At 53.3% G+C, this 12098-nt stretch overlaps 1 protein-coding gene across 1 annotated transcript; it reads left to right on the top strand.

Annotated features, from left to right (window-relative positions):
- Window positions 1-6820: 6820 nt before the first annotated feature.
- Window positions 6821-9893, top strand: LOC143363394 (uncharacterized). Its single transcript, XM_076803992.1, has 4 exons — window positions 6821-6891; window positions 6942-7054; window positions 7165-8182; window positions 8894-9893. Exons 1-4 carry the CDS (start codon window positions 6821-6823, stop codon window positions 9891-9893), a joined length of 2202 nt encoding a protein of 733 aa, XP_076660107.1.
- The last annotated feature ends 2205 nt before the right edge of the window (window positions 9894-12098 follow it).

Genomic DNA, 12098 nt, shown 5'->3' on the forward strand with positions numbered 1-12098 from the left:
CCACGCCCTCGTCGACACCGGGTCAGTGTGCTCCTTCATCAACGGCCCCATGGCTCGATGGTGCCTCTTCCAACAGTGGGAACTCCGCGCCGAAGATACCACAGCCACCCTGGCAGACGGAACCGGCGCTAGCCTCGACCGCAGCATCATCGGGGTCGGGACCTTCAACGGTCAAGGAATCCGCCACCAGTACTACATCTTGGAGGGGCTCGACGCGGAGATGCTCCTGGGCATGGACTTGCTCCAGAAACTCGGGCTACAGATGCGCCTAGGTCGCCATTGCCTGTATCCGGACCGAACCGACCGAGGCCTCCCGGCCTGCGCTGCGACCGCACCGAGCGGGCTTAAGCACCTCACCGCCACCGAGGGTGAACGATTACAACGGCTCCTCGACCACCACAAGGAGGCCTTCAAAACCGTTCGCGGGGTAACGCCGTTGGCCCACCACGAAATCCGGCTACTAGACCCGACGCCCGTTAAGCAGCGATACCGCCCACGCAATCCGGCGATGCAGGCGATAATCGACGCCGAGGTCGAAGCGATGCTCAACGAGGGGGTCATACAATCGTCATGCAGCCCCTGGAGCTCGCCCGTGGTAATCGCCCGGAAGAAGGACGGGAAGTAGCGGTTCTGGGTGGACTTCCGGCGCTTGAACCAGGTCACCAAGAAGGACGCGTACCCGTTACCGCATATCAACGCGACCCTGGATAAACTGCGGGGGGCACGTTACCTCAGTACGATCGACCTCAAAAACGGTTACTGGCAGGTGCCACTCACGCCGGACAGCCGGCCGCTGACGGCTTTCACAGTCCCCGGGCGGGGCCTACTCGAATTTACGGTAATGCCGTTTGGGCTACAATCCGCCCCGTCGACATTCCTGGATAATGTCATCACACCAGATCTCGCTCCGTACGCTTTCGCGTACCTCAACGATATTGTCATCGCCAGTCCGACGTACGAAGAACATGAGAGGATGTTGGCCGAAGTCTTCCAACGGCTCCGAGCAGCGAACCTGCGGCCGAATTGGGAGAAATGCCATTTCGCGCGCGAACAACTCACGGACCTCGGGCATATCGTCGACCAGAACGGGTTACAGACTGACCCGGCCAAGGTGGCCGCCGTTACTGAGCTTCAGGGACCGACCAACGTCAAGGAGCTGCGCCGATTCCTGGGCCTCCTCTCCTGGTATCGCCGCTTTCTACCAGACGTCTCGAAGATCGCCGCGCCGCTCATCGGTCTGCTTCAGAAGACCAGGAAATGGGAATGGGGACCCGTGCAGCAAGCAGCCTTTGAGGAGCTCAAACACCGGCTCGCCACCGCACCTGTCCTCGCCGTTCCGGACTGGGAAAAACCCTTCACCTTCCAGACCGACGCAAACCGCGAGGGCCTCGGCGCCGTACTTACGCAACCCGGCGAGCAGGGCGACCGGGTGATCGCGTACGCCAGCCGCACGCTAAATAAAGCGGAGAAAAATTATTCGCCTACCGAGCTCGAATGCCTCGCCATCCGGTGGGGAATTTGGAAGATGCGGCATTATTTAGAAGGATATCGTTTCACCGTGTTGACCGACCACCAGTCATTGAAGTGGCTCAGCCACATCGACAATCCTCAGGACGGCTAGCGCGGTGGACCATGGAGCTGGCCCAGTGGGATTTCGAGATCCGGTACCGTCGGGGCTCCGAAAACACCGTCGCCGACGCACTCTCCCGCAGCCCGCTCCAAGCCTGCGCAGTACGAGCCGCCACCCGCTGCCCCTGGTACCAGCGCATAAAAAAGGACGTACGGGAACACCCCGGGGACCACCCCGAGTACTGCCTTCGAGAGGGACGACTCTTCCGACATATCCTGCACAACCTGGATTTCAACGACGGCGCCCCAGACGACGCCTGGAAGCTGTGCGTCGCCCGTCCGTACCGGGCTCGCGTTCTACGCGAGGTACACGACGATCCCACCGCCGGACACCTCGGCGTCGCTAAAACGCTCGCTCGTCTGTGCCAGCGTTGTTACTGGCCCGGTATGTTGCGCGAGGGCGCCCAGTATGTACGATCCTGCGACTCCTGCCAGAAATACAAGGCCGTACAACAAGCCCCCGCGGGCACAATGCACGCCACCGCCGTGCACCAGCCGTGGGAAATGGTTTCCGCCGATTTAGTCGGGCCTCTGCCCCGCTCCAGCGCCGGGCACACCTCCTTACTGGTGCTCCAGGACCGATGCACCAAGTGGGTCGAAATCCGTCCTCTACGCAAGGCCACAGCGGGCGCCGTACTACGAGCCATTCGCGAGCTCATCGTTCTCCGACACGGCTGCCCAACTACCTTGGTCACCGACAACGGCCGCCAATTCATCAGCAACGAAGTCGAACGAGCGCTGCGAGGCTGGGGCATCCTTCACCGCAAAACGCCTCCCTATGCACCGCAGTGCAATCCGGTGGAGCGGGTCAACCGCGTAATCAAAACGATGATAGGGCAGTACCACGGCCGGAAACAGCGGGGATGGGACCAGCTGTGTCACGGAATCGCCTTTGCGTACAATACGGCACAACACAGCTCCACAGGATATTCCCCGGCCTATCTCAACGTCGGGAGAGAGCTCGTACCCCCAGGCACGCTACGACACGCGCGGCGAAAACACGCGGCCCCCCCCCCCCCTACTCCTCCGCCTCCGCCGCCTGCAGGAAGCCCGTGCGTTCGCGCTGTGTAACATCACGCGGACCTTCCAGCAACAACAACACTACCATAAACACCGTCGTGTTTGGGTGCCCGCGGTCGGATCGCGTGTCCTGCGACGCGGCCACGAACTATCAAATAAAGCGGCTTTCCGCAACGCCAAACTGCTCGAGAAATACACCGGTCCGTTTACAATCCAGCGTCGAATTTCACCGGTGATATTCGATCTTCGGGACGCCGCCGGGAGATTAGCCCGGCACGTACACGTGCGAGACCTCCGCCCGTATCACTCCCGGGAACCGGACAAAGCGCCGATTATCTGTAAGCAATCAACCGGACAGCAGGCGATCGACGAGGGGCCAGAAGAGATCGAGACGCCGAATCTAGACGAGGAACCCAGCGAGGACCCCGAGCTCAGTCGTCCTCGAGCTCCAGTACGAGATGGATCTCGCCGACGAAGCATTCCTAGGCCAGCTCGAGGAGAATTACCGCCGGCACGGGCCCTTCAACCCGGAGGAGGCCCTCCCGGCCCCCGGCCCCCAACCAACTGGGGCACGACGGCCCACCAGGCCGCGGCCGATCACACCCGCCGCCAGGACGGCCCGCTGGGGCTACACCCCGGCCAGGGGCCCACGACCCGCAGCCGTCTCAAGGCCTACATCGGCCACGAGGCCCACATCGACAGGACCGCCGGCTCGGAGAATGGCCCTCCTGGTCAGCCCTCGACCACAGCCCCCGGCCGAGAACCAGCGGAGGCGCAGCATCGCCTCCGGAGCAGGGCTGCCTCGCGCACCAGCGGTGTGCGCCGCCAGCGTCCGGCCACCAGCCGGGACACAGCCCACCCACCGTCCAGCCGTGACCCGGCCGAAAAACAACACTCGGCAAACCGCCCGGGCGGCCCTCCCCCGCCGGCCCGACGACCAGGCCGACCGCGGAGAACGCCGCTTGCCGCGGCCAGCGGTGCCGTCCACACCACCACCGACCGCTCCACCTGGCCCACGGCGGGTACCAGCGACCACCACCACATGTAGTGTAGACCACTCCCCGTGAGGGGAGTTCCGTACCTCGGGGATTCGCCCCATACCGGAAAGGTCGGCCGTTCATGTTTGGCACTCTACCCCTAGCTCCATCAGTTGCAAAGGAAACAGCCCGTAGATGTTGTGGACTTGGGCATTGGAAAAACCCCTCGTTCACCAATTAAGGATCATCACAAAGGTAGACCGTCCCGTACGGGAAGTAACTCGCTTAGCCGCTACCGAATCGGCTTGCGCCGACCCAGGAGCGTTACCAGCGGGGGCCACGAGGAGGCGGAGTTACCAGCTTAGCGCTCGGTCTCTAGCAGGTTTCGTCAACGGTGTGGTAGCCGTTCTCATGACTATTTCACCCTACGATCCCGAATACCCAGTTGTTGAGGTATTACCTGCGAAGGATCGTCAGGGTTGTTTTTGCCTGTTTCCTATGTGCCGAAGTCTATTCTACTAAGGCATAGTTCCATAGCGTGTTTAAACGCCGGACAGCTCTTTTCTCTCAGCCCGTGATTGGCTGGTCTTCCTGCTCTCTTGCAGTTAATGCAAGTAGGCTTCTCTTGTTTGGACGGGCATTTGTCATAATTATGCCCGTCTTTGCCGCAGTGCCCGCACGTGTCGATCTTTGCTCTGCAATGTTTTGCAACGTGTCCAAATGACTGGCATTTGAAACACCTCGTTGCAGCTATATAATCTTTTAGCCCGTAGGCTTGGAACCCTATAAAGACCCGGTTCCTGTCCAGCAGGATTTTCCGGGTCTTCGTTGACACTTCCGCCACCCAATTGGTGGTTTCACAGTCCTTCTTGCCTGTTTTGAAGAGGAGTTTAAACTCCTCTTCTAATTTTGCCTTCGAGTCAAGTTCCAGGTTCTGATTCTGGATTGCTTTTTGGATTTCCTCCTCGGATGTCTCCGAGGGGATTCCAAATATTATGATTTTTGGTCTCCTCTTGGGGAGGGGACCAATGTCTACTACCTTTTGTAGTTTCTCGTTGCTGAGGACTTGCTCAAGGTCCTCAGCTGTTTCTGTCTCTATAAGAATGCCGGAGTTCCCGAGTTTCCTCAGGTTCCGGATTCTGATCTTCTGTTCTGTCGGATTGATACAATCCGACAGGACCTTCTTGGTTTCATCGCTGGTCTTAATTTTGCTACCCTTTACCGGGTAGATGGCTGCAGCTGGCTTGGACTTAGCTACGGGAGTCCGTTTGGCCACTTGCTTTGTTACTCTGTTTGCCTTTATGATGTCCGAGTACAGGAGCGGCTTAGAGGACGGGGCCTCTTGAGCACTGCTCCTCTCGGACGAAAGCGTGTCTATTTTTGCTGATAACTCGTTCAGCTTTTCCGTTATCTTTTCGATAACGGTGTCTTGCACGGAGCGCTGCTCCCTTAGTGCGTCTAATTTTTCTCTAAGGGACTTGTTGTCCCTGCCGAGTTCAATCCTGAACTCTCTTGCTTCTGTCTCTGCCTCCTCGTGTTCCCTAAGTAGGGTGTCGAGGAGTTCTTCGCCTGTGCTTCGTTGGGGCTCTGTGAGTCTCCCGAGGAAACTTCTGAGGCGCTCTTCTGCATTCAATGGCATGCCATCGAACCTCACCAGCTCAATCTTTACTTCTTTAAGCTGTCTCAGTGACTCGTCACACGAGTCGTCTGAGTGCTTGTTCTTCCTTTTTCTGTTTATGGGGATGTCTCCCCATGAAAATTCCTCAAATCCCAGTTCTGGGTCTGACTCTCCTGAGTCCATTACATCTTCCCAGGCACTAGCTGTGTCCCCTTGTGCCTGGGTCGTTTCCTTCTTCACCTCCGTCTTCTTTCCTCCTTTCTTTTCCTTCTTTCCTCCCTTCTTCTTCGTTTTGTTTTGTGTTTTTATATTTGTGTTCATGATTGTTCCCACGAGTAGGGACGAAAGACGGTCGCTCCCCGGGTTACGCCCTTTCCGGGGAGAAGGCTTTTACGCTCAAGGTTTCGCCAGGTGTCTTGAGGTTGCGCTAATGGTCGATGGACCCACCGACCGCCCGTGTAAACACAGGACCTCTTTCGCCGCGTTCTCAGCTTAGAGGTTAAGGGTTTGTTCAAGGGGTTCGCCTCCCCGTTAGGCCGACCGGTTAAGGTAAGCCCCCCGTTTCTCCCGTTCTGCAACATACCACCGGATGTATCCGGTGGGTCGTCGCGGCAGAGGGGAGTCTTCCGGGTGAGAGCCGCGGTTATCGCGAACGATAACACACGCATGGGCTCCCTGAGAGCCGCGGTCATCGCAAAAGCGATGACTCCGCCAGAACTCTCTTAATGAGAGAGCCGCGGTTGTCGCAGAGCGACAACTCACGCAGAGCTCTCTGAGAGCCGCGGTCCCCGCCATGCGACAACTCCGCAAGAGCTCTCTTCCCAGAGCTGCGGTTGTCGCATGGCGAGAACTCTCGCAGGAACTCTCTTACCAGAGCCCCGTTAGTCACCCGAAGGTGTCCAGGTCCTACCACGTGAAGGAGGGGTTGGTGCGTCAGGGTTATACCATGATATAAGTCCCTGACGCTTATAAGACCCCGACCACCACCACAGGAGCATCAGCCGCCGGAGACGATGGACCACCGGGACCCGATCCGGCCGCAATCCCGCTCGAGGCCAACGTGGCACACCGGCCCCGCCGCCTCAACCGCACCGTCGACGGGTACCCTATCTGGTGCCCACTCGGCCTAAAGAGGTACCGGGTGACCTACGCCGGCATCCGACGGAGCTTTCGGCTCAACCCGACCACCGGGGAGATCTGGCACGAGACACCGCCTCGACAGCATGCCGGTGGAGAGGCAGGTTGCCACCGCCAGCCCGTCGCCGGACCGTCCGGGAACCCAGGCGACCGGAACACCTGACGAGCATATCTTTCATTTCTTCATTAATATACGATTAAAAATATCTTTTGTTCTCGTCACTCGCATATAACCAGTATCATTTCGTTTCTTAATAACCAATAAAATATCTTTCCGTTCGTTCACTACCAACCTAGCGTTTCTCATTTAAAGACCTTATCCTCCCTCCCCAAAGAACCCTGGTCGCTGAGCGAATCCAGGGGAGGGCACGCGCGCCTCGCTCGCGCCTCGCGGCGTTACACGGTAATAATTAATTTTCCGGCGAAGGCCCTAGAAAAAATGGAGGGTATGAACAAAATAAAAATAGGGTACACCAATTGCAAAGTCAGTAGGACACATAACTTGGTAAGGTGCTTTAAATGCCACAATTTTGGTCATATGTCCTATAATTATAACATAGATATCCAAGGGCAGGAATTATGCAGAAGGTGTGGAGTAATTGGCCATCAAATCAACGGCTGTCAGGCAATCCGTTGCTGTGTCCTCTGCACCAGGAAGGGGGTACCGAAGGGGGTAACGAAGGCCGAACATGTAGCCGGAGCGGCCAACTGTCCGGAATATAAAAAATATTTGCAGCAATTAGCTGGGAGTACTAAGCAGATTTCAACCTAAAGATTTTGCAGATAAATTTAAACCATTGCAGGCTGGCACATTACTTACTCACCCAGGCTCCATTGGACCTAAAAGCGGACCTGATATTGATCTCGGAGCCCTTATACAATCCTGGATGTACTCCACGAAGGGAACAGCGGCTATCTGGGCAACGGGACATAACGGTGTAAGCAGACAGGAAGACGGAGATAAGGTAGGAGAGGACTTTGTGTCTGTAAGGATCAAAAACATAAGTTTTATCAGTATTTATCTATCTCCTAATACCACCGAGGATGCATATGCACTCAAAATAGAGAGAATTCTAGAATTCGTAAAACAAGAAAAGTCCAAGGGAAGAAGCATTATTATCGGAGGAGATTTCAACGCAAGATCTCCAGCATGGGGCTCCGAGGAACAGAATTCGAAGGGCACGATACTCCTTGACGCATTGCTAAGCTGCGAAATAGCTCCGCTAAGGCCGCGGGGGGGCTCTACCTCCGAAAGAGGAAGGTCAGTCTCCTACCTGGATTTCCTGGCTGCAACACCAGACCTGGTCAGAAATGATGGTTTGCTATCGAGAGTTCTGAACACAGAGACCGCTTCAGATCATAAATGTATTCTATCTGAACTAAAATTATCAGGTAAAAATCGAATAGATACTAATTCAAATACTTACAGATGGAAAATGACCCCCCATGGCCTCACCAAGCTAAAAGTAGCTCTGGATAAATCACTGGCCGAAGGTAATATCAACGAGGGAAACCAATGGTCAACGGAGCAGGAAGAAAAATTTCTTCCGATAATTAAAAAGTCCTGTGAGGAATCCCTGGAAAAAATTGGACAGGGAAAGGGAAGCAGGACCAGAAACAACCCTTGGTGGAATCAAGAGATTAAAGAAGAGAGGGCTAAAGTACAGAAATTAAGGAGAAAAATACAAAGAACTAGAAAGAGGAAAAGAGACGAGGAAAGAGAATTCCTAACCTACCTATATAAAAAGGGGAAAAAGAAACTCCAGATTATGATAAGCAAAGATGTTCGCACGCGAGCGAGGTAGAAATTTCGCGGCGGAATAGCTCGGGCAAGAATACGGCTCGCGGAACTCTCACTCGTGTGCAAGAGATTGCCGTCGCGGGCGCGCACGTTTAGCTCGTAATTGGAGAAGAAGTACGGAGACAAAGAAAATCCGGAGGATACGATAGAATGGTCGTCGACCTTTAATAAGCGGACCAACGTGGTATAGCGGCGGAGAACGCGCACGTGGTAAGACGATCGTTAGAAGAAGAGCGCCGAACCGCGGCGCGGTGGTTCGTGGTTCGCTCGCGGAATCGGTAGCGCTCGCACGCGCCGACACATTTTTGGGGCGCGTAATAAAAACTTAAATTATATAAAAAATTGCGATTAACAGCACGCCAAGGCCGCAATCGCGACACAAAGAAAAGAATAAAACATGGAAAGAACTGTGTGAATCTATAGAGAAGGATCCATGGGGAAAACCCTATAAAACAATAATTAGGAGAGCAAGAAAAGGCTCACCCTAGACCAAGAAAAGCACCGAGACCCTAGGTGAAAACCCAGGAAACAGAGAAACAGGAGAGGAGAATATCCAAGAAAATGACTTCCCAAAAATTACGGAGGATGAAATTAAAGCAGCCACCAAACTGCTAAAGATAGGAAAAGCGGCAGGCATAGACGGCATCCCCCCTGAGCTAGTCAAAGTGACAGACCAGACAGATTCCTGACGCTATTTAACAACATAATTAGAAGGAGGAAAATATCCCAACCTTGGAAAGAGGCCAGGACGATTCTCCTCAGAAAAGAAGGAAAAGACCCGGCAGAACCATCGGCGTATAGACCAATCTGCATTATCGACGCGATGGCGAAACTTCTAGAGTGCATCTTGAAAAAGAGGTTTCTACAGGAACTGGGCGAGGAATCCTTCGACCAAAACCAATATGGTTTCACTAAGGGAAAATCAACTCTTCAACCCATGGAGAAAATCAGGGAGGCGGCAAATGAAACCTCGAGGAAACAACGCTATGCAGGTATGATCGCGCTCGACATCAGGAACGCATTTAACACCTTAAGCTGGGAGGCGATAATTACTGAAATGAAGAGGAGGAACTTACCAGAGTATTTGGTAAGCATAACAAACAATTATTTCAGGGGAAGAACCGCAATTTATCAAACAGAGGAAGTTCCAGTAAAAATAGATATGCAGATGGGAGTTCCCCAAAATTCGGTGCTAGGCCCGTTCCTTTGGAACCTTGTGTACGACGGACTTCTGACAAGACCACTTCCACCAATGTCGATGAGATTGGCTTTTGCCGACGACGTTGTCATCATTGCTCAGGCGGCCACAATCCAAAGATTAAAACTAAGAGCAAAATTTCTTATAGAGGACTCAAAAAATTGGATGCAATCAGCCGGACTCACGCTAGCCGGAAACAAAACGGAACTGATAATGCTGAACCGAAAAAATGTGGGGGAAAACTTCTCTCTTAAAATCGGAGACACGGAGGTAAAACCAAACTCCCACGTGAAATACCTGGGAGTTATTTTCGACGATAAGAGAAGCTTTAAGAAACACATAGAAACTGCGACCAACAAAGCGATAAGGACACTGGCTGCCCTAAGTAGCCTCATGACAAATGCAATGAAAACAAGGCAGAATACAAGGAAACTGTACTATATGACAACAGAATCTATCGTTCTTTACGGAGCCCCCATATGGGCAGAGGCGATAGAAAACAACTCTAACTAGATGTTATTGAAAAGAACACAGAGGATAGGTCTGGCTAGGGTGGTTTCTTCATACAGGACAGTTCCGACAGAAACGCTATGCGTTTTATCAGGGATCACGCCGTGGAATATTAAAATACGCGAAAGAAGGAAACTCTTCGAATGGGAGGAAAAAATAAACATGGATATGATCGAAACCAGAAGAAGGATAAGAAGGGGAGAACCCGTGGAAACTAATCTTCACGAACTGATAGGAACAGCAACAGGAGAAGAAACGGAAGAAGAACTGTAAGAAATAAAGGCGATAATAAAAAGATGGGCCAGGAAAAAATGAAAGAGGAGTCAGACACGGAATGGCAAAAGGCCTGGGAAGAAGCGAAAATTGGAAGATGGACATATAGACTTTGTCTATACCTATGGTCTATTCCTATGGTCTATTCCTATGGCGAGCACCGAGAACACCCCCCTCCCCTTTCGTCGTCTCGGAACGAGCAGACACCGCGAAGCGAGCTCCCGTGTATGAAGGTGGTGGGGCGTCTATCAAGCATGTAAATAGGCCTCCCGAAAAATTCGAATAAGTTCCGTTGTAACATCCTCTGCGAGTACACGCGAATATTTTTCTAACGTTCCAGTAGCTTTGTAATCGGTCGGCTTTGTCTCCCCTGCGAGATAACCACGGGTTCTGTAAAGCATCTCTCCTCTGCGAGAATAATTATAGATCAAGTTAGTGCAATAAAGACAGTTTGTGAACCGCAGAAACCCGGTTGACGCCAGTGCAGCTTCCTAGTTGTAGTTCGACTCCGTACGTCTCCTTTCCACTCTCTGCACGCGATCCAGTGCATTGTCCTTTTCGCGGACTCTTAATTCAAACCAGGGTCGGTGAAACAGACTTTGTTCGGGAATCGGCGACGAGTTGCTCCGAGCAATACGGGCAGCGGGCCGATCCCGCGACTTTGCACTATTTAAAACCGCGCGCGCTCAGGCGCAGCGCTAATTAGCTCCCGAGCACGTCCGTCTCTGCGAATCGGCCCACGGCGCGCCGACCAATTACCGTGCTCGCGGGCAGCGAATATCCGTGAGCGATTCCCGGAATCGGCCTTCCTTTTCTACAAACCGTCTAAGCGATCGCACGTAAAACCAAACCTTTTTTGTTGAGCCGTGATTTCGGAGAGTACCGCGCTTACCGTGCAAATCACATAACTCGTATCGTGTACGCAGTATTTGAACAATTAAGTCTGAACCTTTGTTACAAGTACAAGTGTGACAACGTGAAGTGCATTCTTTTCTTCTCGACCGACCACGTGCTCGTTCCGATTTTCCGTTCGCACAATCCCGGCGCTCGGAGTTTTCGCCCTATCCGTTTCCGACTATCCGCCTCGAATTTCCAAGCCTTCCGACAAGGCTGTCCCAGCCACCCATTCCCAAACAGACTTATCCCGCAGACAAAAACTTGGAAGGAAAGGAAACATGGGGAATTGGATTTTTATCTAACCCAAGCCCTTACGGGCCACGGTGTTTTCAATGTTTTCAGAAGGAGAATCGGGAAGGCAGAATCTGGAGATTGCTGGTATCACAGGGGGACATTGGACACCCCGGAACACACCCTATTCATTTGCCAGGAGTGGGGAGACGAGAGGAGGGAGCTGGGGGATGTGCTTCACCTATTGGAGGAGGAGATCACCCCGGAAAAGGTCATGGAAGCAATCTGCAAAGAGCAGTCAGCATGGAAAGCCTTCGCTACCTTCTGTAGGAATATATTGAAGAAGAAGGAGGCAGAGGAAAGAAGAAGGGAACGGCAAGGACTCGACAATCCCGAGCTCAGGGGAACGATAGCCGACCTAGAATCGGGAGATCCGGACCGTATGGCAGACCTTTAACCAAAGATCTAAATCTAGAAGTTAAGTAAAATAAACGGCATAGATGTAAATAGTAGTTAGAAAAATGCTAAGATACTTGGTAACAGTTTTCTCTCTTTTCTAGCTCTCGCTCTCAGGTACGTGGTAGTGAAGCGGAGAGTACGTCCGTTGCAAGGTCAAAGGACCAAAACGAAGGTGACGACTCTGGAAGGGTGACCACGATGAGGAGGAAACCGGGGCAATGGCAGACCGATGCCTGTGCTCCTGCAAAAGCGGGACCAGGCTAAGGATAACCTACACCATGGAATAAGAATCCTCATCGGACGTCCACAGGACCAGAGGGACGAAAACTTCTCGATGCAACCGACGAC

This window comes from Halictus rubicundus, unplaced genomic scaffold, assembly GCF_050948215.1.
Source record: "Halictus rubicundus isolate RS-2024b unplaced genomic scaffold, iyHalRubi1_principal scaffold0045, whole genome shotgun sequence".
Lineage (NCBI taxonomy): Eukaryota > Metazoa > Arthropoda > Insecta > Hymenoptera > Halictidae > Halictus > Halictus rubicundus.